This window comes from Oncorhynchus nerka, linkage group LG22, assembly GCF_034236695.1.
Source record: "Oncorhynchus nerka isolate Pitt River linkage group LG22, Oner_Uvic_2.0, whole genome shotgun sequence".
NCBI classification, from domain to species: Eukaryota; Metazoa; Chordata; class Actinopteri; order Salmoniformes; family Salmonidae; genus Oncorhynchus; species Oncorhynchus nerka.
The window spans coordinates 19662595-19678665 of NC_088417.1; the positions used below are offsets into that span (position 1 = coordinate 19662595).

Below are 16071 nucleotides of genomic sequence, written 5' to 3' on the forward strand. Positions count from 1 at the left end.
TAGGGGTCAGTAGTAGATAATATTACCACTGTTAGCCTATAGGGGTCAGTAGTAGATAATATTACTACTGTTAGCCTATAGGGGTCAGTAGTAGATAATATTACCACTGTTAGCCTATAGGGGTCAGTAGTAGATAATATTACTACTGTTAGCCTATAGGGGTCAGTAGTAGATAATATTACTACTGTTAGCCTATAGTCATCAGTAGATAATATGACCACTGTTAGCCTATAGGGGTCAGTAGATAATATTACTACTGTTAGCCTATAGTCATCAGTAGATAATATGACCACTGTTAGCCTATAGGGGTCAGTAGATAATATTACCACTGCTAGCCTATAGGGGTCAGTAGATAATATTACTACTGTTAGCCTATAGTCATCAGTAGATAATATGACCACTGTTAGCCTATAGGGGTCAGTAGATAATATTACCACTGCTAGCCTATAGGGGTCAGTAGATAATACTACCACTGTTAGCCTATAGGGGTCAGTAGATAATATTACTACTGTTAGCCTATAGTCATCAGTAGATAATATGACCACTGTTAGCCTATAGGGGTCAGTAGATAATATTACTACTGTTAGCCTATAGGGGTCAGTAGATAATATTACCACTGTTAGCCTATAGGGGTCAGTAGATAATACTACCACTGTTAGCCTATAGGGGTCAGTAGATAATATTACTACTGTTAGCCTATAGTCATCAGTAGATAATATGACCACTGTTAGCCTATAGGGGTCAGTAGATAATATTACCACTGCTAGCCTATAGGGGTCAGTAGATAATACTACCACTGTTAGCCTATAGGGGTCAGTAGTAGATAATATTACCACTGCTAGCCTATAGGGGTCAGTAGATAATATTACCACTGCTAGCCTATAGGGGTCAGTAGATAATATTACCACTGCTAGCCTATAGGGGTCAGTAGATAATACTACCACTGTTAGCCTATAGGGGTCAGTAGTAGATAATATTACCACTGCTAGCCTATAGGGGTCAGTAGATAATATTACCACTGCTAGCCTATAGGGGTCAGTAGATAATATTACCACTGCTAGCCTATAGGGGTCAGTAGTAGATAATATTACTACTGTTAGCCTATAGGGGTCAGTAGTAGATAATATTACCCCTGTTAGCCTATAGGGGTCAGTAGTAGATAATATTACCACTGCTAGCCTATAGGGGTCAGTATAGAACATGGACACAAAGAGTCAAATACATGTCTTTCAAAGCTTTTATTTAAAACATTCAAAGTGTAAAAAAACTTTACATAATACATCATAAACAAAACAAACACAAAAAGAATGTGAAGTTTGTAGCTTCAGAAGTGAAGCAGAGCTGCAAGAATGTATTAAATATTCCAGTGAGAATGAGGGGGTCAATTAATCAATGAATAAAAGCTATCAAACTGACAGATAAAACAGCTAGTGGAGAGAAACTCCTCCTGCTTCTACTGCTAACAGCACATTACTATGTGTGTGTGTGTGTGCCTGTTCGTCCATACGTGACATGTGTGTGTGTGCATGTGTGTGTGTGTCAGACTTCATTCAGTCTTTTATTGTTTTGTATTAAATATAGTGTTCCATGTCATCTGCTCCTGTTTTTGACTGGTGTGTTGGTTAGTTTTGTTGTTGTAGTCTTTAGGGCATATGCAGTGTGTGTCTATGTATGTAATCAAATCAAATCCAATTTTATTTGTCACATACACATGTGTGTGTGTGTGTGTGTGTGTGTGTGTGTGTGTGTGTGTGTGTATGCATGCATGTATGTGTATATGTGTGTATTTATTTTTGGCGGTAGTCAGCAGCGTATGCTCTGTGGTTATCCTGTTCAGGGTACTGGTCTCCGTATCCTCTCAGCATGTCCTGGAAGCTGGGCATTCCCTGCTGGGTTGAGGGGTAGGACCCGTATGACAGCCCCTGCGAGGGAGGGGGGTAAGCCCCGTAGGTCTCCTCCTGGCCACTCTGGTATGGCTCTGAATCTGCCTCGCTTTCTCTCTCTGGCTCCCCCTGGTTGTAGCTATGGTCCCGGCTGTGCTGTGGCTCCCCCTGGTGTACAGCTTGGGCGTTGGCGTCTGGCAGCAGATCCTCCCGGGGTTCATAGCGACGCAGGCGGCAGTTGGTGTCGTACTCCGGGTCACAGTCGGGGTCAGAAGGCTCCAGAACTCCGTTCCGTGATCCATCGGCATTGAGATGCGGCTCATAGGGCTCGGCGGGGTAGGCGGTGTTACGGTGGACGCCAGAACGCGGCTCTGCGCGGGCTATTGGATAGCACTCCTGGTCGTAGCCGATGAAGCATTCATAGCCCTCCTTGGTCCTTCCCCGGGGGCCCAGCGGGTGGCGATCCTCCTGTGTGGGCTCCTCATAGCGGGGAGGGGGGGCGGGGGCCTGCTGTGGCGGGGAGGGGGGGACATGTCTGTGCATGGAGGCTGCAGCTTCACGGTACATTTCTAAGGGATCGTTAGCATTAGCCTGCCTGTACATGGTGTATGGGTCGTTAGCTTGATCAGTAGCGATAGCTCGGCGGTACATGGCATATGGGTCAATAGCTGGAGCGCTGGGAGAACTGGCTTGGCGGTACATGGCATATGGGTCACTAGCTTGAGCTCTGAGAGCACTGCCTTGGCGGTACATGGCATATGGGTCACTAGCTTGAGCTCTGAGAGCACTGCCTTGGCGGTACATGGCATATGGGTCACTAGCTTGAGCGCTGGGAGCACTGCCATGGCGGTACATGGCATATGGGTCACTAGCTTGAGCGCTGGGAGCACTGCCTTGGCGGTACATAGCATATGGGTCACTAGCTTGAGCACTGCGAGCACTGCCTTGGCGGTACATGGCATATGGGTCACTAGCTTGAGCGCTGAGAGCACTGCCTTGGCGGAACATGGAATATGGGTCACCAGCTTGAGAGCTTGGAGCACTGCCTTGGTGGTTACCATTAGCATTAGCATCCCTGTACATAGCGAATGGGTCGCTGCGTTGCTCGGGAGCTGGGGGCGCAGCACGCATTGCGGCGGGTTCATCTTTGTGTTCTTCCTTGAACTCCTCTGGTGCCGTGGCGTACTTGGTTGCAGTGAGAGGGTTACAACCGTCCTCAAACAGAGGGTTGCAGGAACCAGGACCTGCCGGGGCGGGGGAACGGGGTGCCTGGGGACGGAAGGACAGTCATGATCATGATATTACAATTCAATGATAATCGCATATAATAATAATGATGATGGCGATGATAACGAATACCAATCTTACCTGTAGGGATGCAGCGTAGACGCAACGAGGGTCTCTGGGGTCACAGTTGGGGTAACGGAGGAAGAGGCCGGAGGGAGCTTTTTGGACCAGCTGGGGTTTACAGGTGGGGTCTTTCGGGTCACAGCCCAGGTGGGCGTAGGAGGGCAGGGGCCCAGCGGAGGGATTGTGGCCGAAAGCAGCTCTCAGGTGGTACTGGAGACAGTCCACGTCCTCCGCTGAACAGATACGCAGCAGCTCCGCCTTCTGCTCCTGGACGGGAATAAATGTATGTTAATTATAGATAGCGAGATAGACACTATACATTAGTATAGTGGTACAGTAAAAGCAGTAATAGTGTAGTAATACTGTACCTTGGACAGGAAGGGCTGCACAGCGGGGGAGTAGTAGTACCCAGAATGAGGTTCTTTAACAGCCACAGGGGCACGCACATAATTGGGGGCTGGGGCCTTGACCGGGCCAGGGGAAGGTGGGGGCTGGCTCTTGGCAGCATACAGACAATATGGGTCCCTACACAGGACATTAGATTAGATTCAATTCACAAGCATAAAATTATATAACACAGACATCAATTAACATGACTGACCTGTAGGGGTCACAGGCCTTGACAGGGGCGGGCTTAGGAGGGGCCTTGGGGGTTTCAGGTTTTTGCCGGCTAGTGGCCGAGGCCACGCAATTTGGGTCCTCTGAGTCGGCGCAGGCCTTGTAGATGTCCCCTAGGTGGCCCAGGTAGGCCTTATAAGAGCGACGTCCCTCAGCACGGTTCTTATTTTGGAGGTAGGCCAGGTAGACCCTGTCCAGCTCCTGGACCTAAGGGGGGAGAAGGGGATAAAGATATGAGGTTAGAAGTATATGAGGTTCATAAAGATGAAAACCAAAGCTAGGGAAACCCCAAGAACATGAATAGAGATACCTGTGAAGTTCCCAAAGGTTCCCATGTCATTCTCAAACACAATATCCCTTTTCATCTCTAAGCAGACGATACTCCACTGTGAAGGTTTGTGGTTAGTTAGTGTTGGTCCCTTGGGACCATTCCCGGATAACCCCCCAATCTCCTCAGAGTGTACTCACTGCCTCCGTGTTTCCATTGTCTTGGGACCAGGTTCCCAAGAGGCCAACATAGAGAACCCCCCCATCTCCTCAGAGTGTACTCACTGCCTCCGTGTTTCCATTGTCCGTGAAGTATTTGTACCAGCTCCAGAAGTCTGAGTGTTGCTTGTACCAGCTGATGTTTCTACGGTTACGGACAAGCCTCCTTGACGATGCCATGGCAACCGCTGTCTCTTCAGTGGCATCCCCTACTGGTTAGACATCAAGCCTCAAAAACATTGTTGTGTATGTCAAGTATGTTTGTGAGGTAGTTGTGCATTTACCATGTCCATTGAGCTTCTGAAACACCGGCCCTGCCGACAGGAATTCTAAGGAGACAGACACACACTGTCAGAGCTAGATGTTGTCAGCGTCAGCAGTAGAGACCAAAACATGCTGACATATACTACTAAGTACCTTTCACCACTGCAAGTGTAATATACAGGTGGAAAGGTGTGGGAATAAACACACACAGGTTTACAGGGCAGGGGTTATTGGCCGTGCCTGGATGTTCGGTGACTACGGCCCTTTGTAGATTTTATAGGCGAGCATGTAACAGTGGACCCCAACTGGGCTAGCTACCTTACAGAGCTCTGTGTGTGTGTGTGTGTGTGTGTGTGTGTGTGTGTGTGTGTGTGTGTGTGTGAGAGAGAGAGAGAGAAACAGTAGACACAGCTTTGCATGCTCTTTCATCTCCACAGGGGAAAATGGTGCTAGCAGTTTTTAGAGGGAAGGACAGCGTGGGGTGGAGGTAGAGAGAGAAGAGATGAAAGGAGGGAGAAAGAGGGATGGAGGAAGAGAAGGAAAGAGAGATGCATGGATGATGGATGGAGGGAGGTGTGTGTGGTGTTGGGGTAAATGTTGCTGTCTCAGTGTATCCGCTGTATTATATTTAATGAGCCAGTAAAAGACCGGAACATCTGTAAACAACAGTCTTTACAGGACAGAGGGAGGGGGGGGGGTGCAGGAGGCGGGACTCTGATGCTGACAGGTAATAATCTTTTACAAGTGCTGGAACGATGAAAGAATTCCCTCTCCTCCCCCTCCTCCATCCCTGTAAATACATGATGGGTTAAGGTTGGGATTATGGGTCTCTTGAGAAACAGTTTTAGAGGAAAGAGGAGATTGACTAAAGATTCCCCTGAGGGGAACTGTCAATCATGTCAACACAGAACCAGAAACAGCTGGTCTGGTGGCAGTTATCCGAGGCAGTTATCCGAGGCAGATATCCGAGGCAGATATCCGAGGCAGATCCATATGGTGAGGTTATAATAGAGGTTATTACAACAGGTAATAATTAGAGGCAGACAGAGACTGTTCTGAGTTTTAGTTAGGGTTAGGACAATGTTTCTGAATCTGTTCTTTGGTTACCCTCAGGACTGGACATTTTAGTTCTAGCCCAGCAATAACAGACCTGATTCAACTAGTCAAGGGCTTGCGAATAGGCAAGGTGAGGAGAGGAGGACTACGGTAGGAGAGGATCAATATTCACAAAGTCCATCCATCAGAAACCACTATGTCTGCTTGAGCATGAATGCATGTGACTCACCAGGCAGCAGTATGGTGGCCAGCAGAGCAGCAGTCAACACACCGGAGAACGACGTTCTGCTCCTTCCAGCCATGGCCTCCTCCTCTCCTACGGACAATTTCAGGTAAATACCCGTAGAAACAGTTTACTGTCAAATAAAGTGTTTCCTATACCCATGCCATTCCAAACCAAGACTAGTGAATGCTGTAGAAGACAGGTAGTACCCTCGTCCTGCTAAATCACATTTAGTTGTCTTGCTTCCCATAAGAAAAAAATATAACAATGTTTCCAGTCTACATCCACCAGTGGGTCTGCTTCCACCCGTCTAAACTGCTTCCTCAGAGGGTCTTCTGTCTGAGTCTCATCAGGGGGTTTAGGCTGCTCTGCTGGTTGATTCTCCTACACAGGCTACAGGTGTTTCAGAGCACTCAAACCTGACCTTAAACTGGACTTAAACCAAACCTTGATGTTGTCTTACCTGTAGTTGTGTGTAGTGGTGTCTCTGTTGGATCTTGAGGAGAGGCTGTATCAGACGAAGCCCACTGGCCGGTTCAGAGGCTGGATGTTTAAGTGTGTATGTGAGGCTCCTGGTGCACCCTGTCCCTCTGGCTCTACTGACAGACTGTGCTCCCTAAAATGGTTAGGTCTGGTTTTAAACAGACCCCTAATAATTAACACACACAAACCTTTCCAGGAGATCGAGGGGCACTGCTACCAGAGCTGCTATTGGCTGCTGCCAGCTCAACCACCTGACCAATCAGAGACTCTGTAATTACAGAGAGAGAGAGAGAGAGAGAGAGAGAGAGAGAGAGAGAGAGAGAGAGAGAGAGAGAGGACAGACAGAGAGACAGAGAGACAGAGAGAGACAGACAGACAGACAGACAGACAGACAGACAGAGAGGAGAGAGAGAGAGAGAGAGAGAGAGAGCTAAAACAACAGAGGGAGACAAGGAAATAGAAGGGAAATAATGAAGGGGGAAAGGAGGGTAAAGGCGCCACATAAGCACTTCCCAGAACCCATTTTGTAGGAGGAAGGCCCAAAACCCTGCCCGCTAGCTGCTGTTAGACAGCTCTGTTGGCACACACTGACAGCTGGTCTGCCCATCAGTCATTTCAGGTGCTAGTTTCCTCATTAGTTCTACTGTTCAGACACATCTGCCCTGAAACTGAGGGTTTACACACACAGGTCCTGCATCCCTACAGTGGCTCTCGAGCAATGTCCCTGTAAGATGCAATAGCCCCCAAACCTAACAGGTGATGGTTTCAGACACACCAAACACTCCAACTAGGCCACAGCCACACAGAGATGGATATAAATATATGCATTTGTCACCAGTGTGTTTTGTATCCAACTTGTTATGGTGCTACAGTGTGCACTACTGAATACAACCCATTTGTCACCTGTGTGTTTTGTATCCAACTTGTTATGGTGCTACAGTGTGCACTACTGAATACAACCCATTTGTCACCTGTGTGTTTTGTATCCAACTTGTTATGGTGCTACAGTGTGCACTACTGAATACAACCTATTTGTCACCGGTGTGTTTTGTATCCAACTTGTTATGGTGCTACAGTGTGCACTACTGAATACAACCCATTTGACACCAGTGTGTTTTGTATCCAACTTGTTATGGTGCTACAGTGTGCACTACTGAATACAACCCATTTGTCACCTGTGTGTTTTGTATCCAACTTGTTATGGTGCTACAGTGTGCACTACTGAATACAACCCATTTGACACCAGTGTGTTTTGTATCCAACTTGTTATGGTGCTACAGTGTGCACTACTGAATACAACCCATTTGACACCAGTGTGTTTTGTATCCAACTTGTTATGGTGCAGTGTGTTTTGTACAGTGTGCACTACTGAATACAACCCATTTGTCACCTGTGTGTTTTGTATCCAACTTGTTATGGTGCTACAGTGTGCACTACTGAATACAACCCATTTGACACCAGTGTGTTTTGTATCCAACTTGTTATGGTGCTACAGTGTGCACTACTGAATTACAACCCATTTGACACCAGTGTGTTTTGTATCCAACTTGTTATGGTGCCCATTTGAATACAACCCATTTGTCACCAGTGTGTTTTGTATCCAACTTGTTATGGTGCTACAGTGTGCACTACTGAATACAACCCATTTGACACCAGTGTGTTTTGTATCCAACTTGTTATGGTGCTACAGTGTGCACTACTGAATTACAACCCATTTGACACCAGTGTGTTTTGTATCCAACTTGTTATGGTGCTACAGTGTGCACTACTGAATACAACCCATTTGACACCAGTGTGTTTTGTATCCAATTGGTGCTGAATACAGTGTTTTGTATACTGATGGTGCTACAGTGCTACAACCCATTTGACACCAGTGTGTTTTGTATCCAACTTGTTATGGTGCTACAGTGTGCACTACTGAATACAACCCATTTGACACCAGTGTGTTTTGTATCCAACTTGTTATGGTGCTACAGTGTGCACTACTGAATACAACCCATTTGTCACCTGTGTGTTTTGTATCCAACTTATGGTGCTACAGTGTGCACTACTGAATACAACCCATTTGACACCGTCTAAGGCCTTAAAAAAACTTTTAGAGCTGCTGTCCAGTAGCCATCAACATACTGGAAATGTTAACTGGGGATGTCCTATATATTTCTTCTAGGTATGAGTGTGCATGTGATATTATGGAGTATGTAATGATTAGTCCACTAACAGGTGTTTCTCAGCGCCTAAAGACCTGCCTGCCGCAGCACATTGAAGCACGACCACTCTAAACCCACACTGATCATTTAGCTCAGCTATGGAATGTATGGGATCCACAGAATTCACACACACATCTGCTTTTTAAAAGAGCCTTTATTTTTTAACAAACACAGTGGCAGTGGGGGGTCTTCTTCATTCACTGCAGGTCCTCATCATCAAACAAATCCTCGAAGTCTGAGAGAAACAGAGAGACCGAGTGAGAAACAGAGACAGAAGACAGACAGACAGACAGAGAAACAGACAGACAGAGAAACAGAGAAACAGAGACAGAGAAACAGAGACAGACAGAAAGGATAGGTCAGCGAGTTTCTGATTTGATTGACAGCTCCTATGTGCTGACACTTAGATGACTGACATGATAGGCATGCTGAAGTTTGAAAACATCCTAAAATAGTTAACATAACAGATCATGCAGTAGTACCATATGTTAGTATTTGGTATGTATTATCTGAGCTCTCAAGACTTCAGGTTCTAGGAGGGGTTTGGTGTTAACAGATGTGAGTGCTGCTTTAGGGGAGCTACAACCACTAAAGGACACAATCACAGACACCACAGAAACACAGGGGAATGTGGGTTTTTTCCTGCTGGGTGTGCGTGTGTGAAACGTGGTGTGTATGTGTGTTCAAAGGGGCAGGCTGGCTAAGTGTCCTGCTGAGTTTCAGTCTAACAGGAACCATAAACCCCTTTATCATCCCCCTCTCCTCCTCCCCCTCTACCTGTCCTCCTCCTCCCCCTCCTCCTGCCCTCCTACTTGTCCTACTCCCCCTCTACCTGTCTTCTCCTCTACCCCTTGTTCTCCTCCCCCTCTACCTGTCCTCCTACTTGTCCTACTCCCCCTCTACCTGTCTTCTCCTCTCCTCCTTGTTCTCCTCCCCCTCCTACCTGTCCCTCTACCTGTCCTCCTACTTGTCCTACTCCTCCCCTCTACCTGTCTTCTCCCTCTTCCTTGTTCCTTCTCCCCTCTACCTGTCCTCCTCCTCCTTGTCCTACTCCCCCCTCTACCTATCCTGCTCCCCTCTCCTCCTTATCCTCCTCCCCATCTCTTCTCCTCCTTGTCCTCCTCCCCCTCTTCTCCTCCTCCCCTCTCTTCTCCTCCTTGTCCTCCTCCCCCTCTCTTCTCCTCCTTGTCCTCCTCCACCTCTCTCCTCCTCCCCCTCTCTATTCTCCTTGTCCTCCTACCTCTCTTCTCCTCCTTGTCCCCTCCCCTCTCTTATTCTCCTTGTCCTCCTCCCCTCTCTTCTCTCCTCCTTGTCCTCCTCCCCCCTTCTCCTCTTCTCCTCCTTGTCCTCCTCCCCCTCTTTTCCTCCTTGTCCTCCTCCCCTCTTCTTCTCCTTGTCCTCCTCCCCATCTCTTCTCCTCCTTGTCCTCCTCCCCATCTCTTCTCCTCCTTGTCCTCCTCCCCCTCTCTTCTCCTCCTCCCCTCTTCTCCTTGTCCTCCTCCCCATCTCTTCCTCCTTGTCCTCCTCCCCCTCTCTTCTCCTCCTTGTCCTCCTCCCCTCTTCTCCTTGTCCTCCTCCCCTGTCTTCTCCTTGTCCTCCTCCCCTCTCTTCTCCTCCTTGTCCTCCTCCCTCTCTTCTCCTTGTCCTACTTCCCCTCTTCTCCTCCTTGTCCTACTCCCCCTCTTCTCCTCCTTGTCCTACTCCCCCTCTCCTCACTTACTTTACATACTTAACCATCTCATCTGCCATTCCTACTCCCCCACTCCTCCCATTCCCCCTTCACCTACTACTACCCCTTACATCTCCTTCTTTAGCGTTCCTTTCCTCTTTTTAATGATCAGTTTCTAGGTCATGTGCTACTGAGACAAACTGTTTGTCCTGTAGCTAACTGCCAGATGAAAAACACATTAGCTACATTGTGTGGTGTGTGTCTGCGTTTGTGTAAATTGAGGTTTACATGGAAAATACGTGTGTTAGTTACTGAGATACGGACCTGTTGGCAAAACAAGCACAAACAGAACTAGGGATGTAACGATTCACCAACACGCATCAGTCCCCGGTTCAAATGTTTAAGGATGCAAGTGTATCGCGGATCCCAAACTGATCCAAATGTAGCATGCAATGGTCAGAAAACCGATTCAAATGTTGTGAATCTCCGGTTCACATATTTGTGTTTGCACATATTATGTTATTTCTACCATCCTAAAATACCTCTATTCTTTTGTAACAACTGAAGCGTCCTCTGTTTCAGTGTGGAACTGCATGGAACTGCTTTGACAGTCATTGATCTACAAGTCATTTTGCATGCCAGACAACAACCCCAGGCAACAACCCCAGGTAACAACCCCAGGTAACAACCCCAGGTAATACCAGTAGCCTAGTCAAACTGCCTGCGCACGCACTGTGCCCTGCTCGCTGACCAACGCCAGGTAGGCGGCCTGTTCTTCAGCATTCAAATGCTTAAACAGTTTGAGTGATATCTGGCTTTATTAGTGGAGTGACAACCGGTGTCATTTGCTAGGTTATCGTTATCTATGTGCTGTTAAAAATAGTGTTTTACCGGAGAGAACAAAAAGAATGGGAGACAGAACTCTGAACGGGGCATAGAACCGATTTGGATTATTCAGGTTCATCAGCAATTGTTTGGATTTACACAATCAGTGTCATTTCACTGTAAGGTCTACCTGTTGTGTAACAAATAACATTTGATTTTCGAAAAATATTATTTGTCTTTAAAAATATATATATATATATACTTGAAGTCGGAAGTTTACATACACTTATGTTGGAGTCATTTTTCAAACACTCCACAAATTTCTTAACAAACTATAGTTTTGGCAAGTCGGTTAGGACATCTACTTTGTGCATGACACAAGTCATTTCTCCAACAATTGTTTACAGATTATTTCACTGTATCACAATTCCAGTGGGTCAGAGGTTTACATACACTAAGTTGACTGTGCCTTTAAACAGCTTGGAACATACCAGAAAATGATGTTATGGCTTTAGAAGCTTCTGATAGGCAAATTGACATCATTTGAGTCAATTGGAGGTGTACCTGTGGATGTATATCAAAGCCTACCTTCGAACTCAGTGCCTCTTTGCTTGACATCATGGGAAAATCAAAAGAAATCAGACAAGACCTCAAAAAAGAAATTGTAGACCTCCACAAGTCTGGTTCATCCTTGGGAGCAATTTCCAAACGCCTGAAGGTACCATGTTCATCTGTACAAACAATAGTATGCAATTATAAACACCATGGGACCACACAGCCATCATACCGCTCAGGAAGGAGACGCGTTCTGTCTCCTAGAGATTAACTTACTTTGGTGCAATTTAAATTGATGTTGGAACAACAGCAAAGGACCTTGTGAAGATGCTGGAGGAAACGGGTACAAAAGTATCTATATCCACAGTAAAACAAGTCCTATATCGACATAACCTGAAAGGCTGCTCAGCAAGGAAGAAGCCACTGCTCCAAACCCGCCATAAAAAAGCCAGACTACGGTTTGCAACTGCACATGGGGACAAAGATCGTACTTTTTGGAGAAATGTCCTCTGGTCTGATGAAACAAAAATAGAACTGTTTGGCCATAATGTTGCAAGCCGAAGAACACCATCCCAACAGTGAAGCACGGGGTGGCAGCATCATGTTGTGTGGGTGCTTTGCTGCAGGAGGGACTGGTGCACTTCACAAAATAGATGGCATCATGAGGAAAGGAAAATTATGTGGATATATTGAAGCAGCATCTCAAGACATCAGTCAGGAAGTTAAAACTTGGTAGCGAATGGGTCTTCCAAATGGACAATGTCCCCAAGCATACTTCCAAAGTTGTGGCAAAATGGCTTAAGGACAACAAAGTCAAGGTATTGGAGTGGCCATCACAAAGCTCTGACCTCAATCCTATAGAAAATTTGTGGACAGAACTGAAAAAGCGTGTGCGAGCAAGGAGGCCTACAAACCTAACTCCGTTACAACAGCTCTGTCAAGAGGAATGGGTCAACATTCACACAACTTATTGTGGGAAAGCTTGTGGAAGACTACCCAAAATGTTTGACCCAAGTTAAACAATGTAAAGCCTATGCTACCAAATACTAATTGAGTGTATGTAAACTTATGGCCCACTGGGAATGTGATGAAAAAAAAAGCTGAAATAAATCATTGTCTACTATTATTCTGACATTTCACATTCTTAAAATAAAGTGGTGATCCAAACTGACCTAAAATAGGGAATTTTTTACCAGGATTAAATGTAAGGAATTGTCAAAAACTGAGTTTAAATTTATTTGGCTAAACGTTTGACTTCAACTGTGTGTAGCTACACATTGGGTGACGAGCACTTTTGCATGACCGAAACGAGAAGATCTCTCCGTCAAAACGTCCAAATGAGATCGGGGTGAAATCCAAAATTGTGCTATATATTCATTGGCTATGTCATAGCGCATTTGTAAATGATAAATATTGATCCATTACTAGCTCAAACACTTAATCTGCAAAAAGGACAAGTTATGGTGATTTCAGAACCAAAGTGGGGACAAAAAACTAATCTGATAGTGGGGTGGTAGATGCCTAGTCTCCCTTATGACTCAGCTCAGGTGCCTACGTAGTACATGCACCATAGACATATATCATTTACACACACACACACACTTTATCAGGGGTAGATTTGAATTTAGAATGGGAAATGAATGTGTTTATGCAAAAAATGTAGTGCATCGTATCATATTATACAGAATCGATTAGTTTCAAACGAACTAAAAGATATCTTTCCTGTATTGTATAGGAGCCCATGTATCTAGATATGTATGGAACCGTCTTGAAAGGGAAAGATGCACATCCCTACACAGAACACTTTTAGTAGACCCCTCTAGTCACATAGATCCTTGACATTTAATTTGATTTAAATTGTACCTTTATTTAACCAGGCAAGTCAGTTAAGAACAAATTCTTATTTTCAATGACGGCCTAGGAACAGTGGGTTAACTGCCTGTTCAGGGGCAGAACGACAGATTAGTACCTTGTCAGCTCGGGGGTTTGAACTTGCATCCTTCCGGTTCCTAGTCCAACGCTCTAACCACTAGGCTACCCTGCCGCCTCTACACAGTCTAGCCCAGTGTCTCCCCCAACCTATTCTCCAGCATTTCCTGCCATTCCACTTATTTGATCTATTCCCGCAGCAATACACCTGATTCAACAGGTGATCAGCACTCTATTAGATTAAATCAGGAATTCTAGTATCGGAATATAACAAATAAGTGTAATGACTAGAGTTACTCAAGAATAGGTTTGAGAAAAACGGGTCTATTCTAGCCTCCTGCCCTGCCTACCGTGTTAGTGTATGTGTATGTGTATGTGTGTGTGTGTGTGTGTATCTCACCGTTGAAGAAGTCTGAGTGCACTGCTTTCTCATTTGCTGCCAGGTCCATGAGCAGACCGCTGCTGCCCCCTGCCTGAAGAACACACACCAGGTACAGTTTCATAATGTTAGCCATTTATCAACGTACATAAAACACATATGAGCTCAACACGAAAAGTACAATAAATCAAAGACAGTTCGTTCAGTCTACAGACAAAAGGGTAACTGTGTAACTAGCTAACGTTAGGTCAAAGACAACTAACGTTATATGTGCTAACGCTACAGTTACACACAATTCTAGCCTCTGACAAAATGCAGATATACGCCTTCTAAACATAGCTAGCTAGCTAACGTTAGTAGTAGCAAGTTCCCAACAACTATGTGTTGAACAAGATGACTGGATAACAGCGGGCGTTTTTTGTATCCGAGTCACTTACTGTAGTTACTGTCGGTGGCTAGATGACCGTTGGCGTTAACATGGTAACGTTAGCTAGCTAGGTCGGTGATTCTTTCGTGTAACCTGATGATTACTAACCTCGTCTAGATCCACATAAGGCCCGGCGCCTTCAGGGAACATCTCGTCCACCGCTGGTTTCATGATAGTTTCTGTCTTTGACGAGTTACCGTAATGAATATTAACGTTAGCTACCAAGCTGTTTTCTGTCAAAGTAAACAAAACAAACCGGACCTTTCTTCTTCTATGATATATGGCGGCCCGAAAACAACCGTTAAAGGTGCATGCCGCCACCTACTGTGCTGAAGTGTGTGGTCAATCACGGTTTACAACATTAGCTCCACATTTCTAAATCCTCCTACCTAAAGCAGTATTTCTGAGAAAATAAAAAAGAGCCCTACTAACTTCTAATAGACCATCCCCCAAATCCCTTCCACCCCCCCCCCCCAAACCCATTCAACCTCAATGACCCTACACTTCAATCTTTCTCAACATACTAACAACAATATAATAACACATGCTCTACTGTTTCATCAACAATACACTCCAGACACAAACCATTCACATGCTTGCCAACCAGATGTAATGACGAGTACAATGTCCTAGGTGTAATCGAGCAAACACCCCCTCTTCCTTCCTAATCTGACTTTTTAATCTTGGTCCACCGACCTTTCTTTCATATAAATGCTGTCCCTTGGGCTCAGAGTCCCATCTCTTCTGCCACACATCTATCAAAATGGCTCTGATCTTACATTTGGCCTCATCACTACCCAGTGGAACATTAATATCAATTATATCTTGTTTCAAAGCTCTTTAACTATCTGGTCTACAACTTCATTCCCTTCCACACCCGAATGTGCTGGGACCCAGCAGAATCTCACTACTACACCCAGTCTCTCAATTCTCTATAATACCATGAATGCCTCCAATAGTAGGTCACTCCTATGAGATTTACCAGATGATAAACTATTCACTGCTGACATGGAATTTGAGCCTACTCACTTCTTCTTCTTTAAGGTTGGTGTATTGCAGCCACCTACTGTACAGGGTAGCGAAACAAAAATAACATCATACAAAATGTAACATACATTAATAAATAATCCCACTCCTTCAGTCACAATTCAAAACACATCCATACACAGGCTCAGGGGCCTGTGAGGACGAAGCATTAATCGACAGGATTCCTTGTAATGCCTCAGCCGCACTCACAATGATGACTATTTTCTCAGATTTTCTCTCTGTTTGCGCTGTGCAGTTGAAAACCAATGCAATAAATGCAACAAAGTCCACCTTAGCATGCAGGATGTCAGTATCCCTCTAGTGTCTCTACACCTACTAACATTATTTCTTCAACTTCACTCCTTTCTTCCACTCTTCTCGCTTCCTCCGAATAGGAGACATTCTGGACAGGCCTTATTCTTGCCACCTCTGTCTCCTTCACCCGAACAGGAAACTTCAGGAATTTGGGTGCATGTTCACTACCACAATTGCAGCATTTAGATTTAGCTGGCATATGATACTCCTCCCGTCTACATACACTTTACACATGCATGGGTTTGGTCACGTAGGCTCTCACAGGGTATCTCAGTGGTGAAAAACGTACTCAAATGTCATACTTGAGAAAAAGTGAATATACCTTAATAGAAAATGACTAATGTAAAAGTCAAAGTCAAAGTAAATGAAATTGCTA

The 16071-nt window shown here is 45.4% G+C and overlaps 2 protein-coding genes across 3 annotated transcripts; both read right to left on the reverse strand.

Moving 5' to 3' along the window:
* Positions 1-1223: 1223 nt before the first annotated feature.
* LOC115104969 (uncharacterized) lies at positions 1224-6693 on the reverse strand. Of its 2 annotated transcripts, none has more exons than XM_029626427.2 (7): positions 5887-6693; positions 4622-4666; positions 4404-4546; positions 3835-4058; positions 3602-3758; positions 3252-3500; positions 1224-3152 (listed from the first exon to the last, which is right to left on the reverse strand). In XM_029626427.2, the coding sequence occupies exons 1-7, from the start codon at positions 5957-5959 to the stop codon at positions 1788-1790; spliced, it is 2256 nt and encodes a 751-aa protein (XP_029482287.2). In that variant the 5' UTR covers positions 5960-6693; the 3' UTR covers positions 1224-1787. The 2 variants fall into 2 exon arrangements, with proteins under 2 accessions (XP_029482287.2, XP_029482286.2); XM_029626426.2 differs by having other exon boundaries at positions 4404-4549.
* Positions 6694-8708: 2015 nt separating this feature from the next.
* Positions 8709-14648, reverse strand: cops9 (COP9 signalosome subunit 9). Its single transcript, XM_029625921.2, has 3 exons — positions 14463-14648; positions 13949-14021; positions 8709-8805 (listed from the first exon to the last, which is right to left on the reverse strand). The coding sequence occupies exons 1-3, from the start codon at positions 14523-14525 to the stop codon at positions 8768-8770; spliced, it is 174 nt and encodes a 57-aa protein (XP_029481781.1). The 5' UTR covers positions 14526-14648; the 3' UTR covers positions 8709-8767.
* Between the last annotated feature and the right edge of the window lie 1423 nt (positions 14649-16071).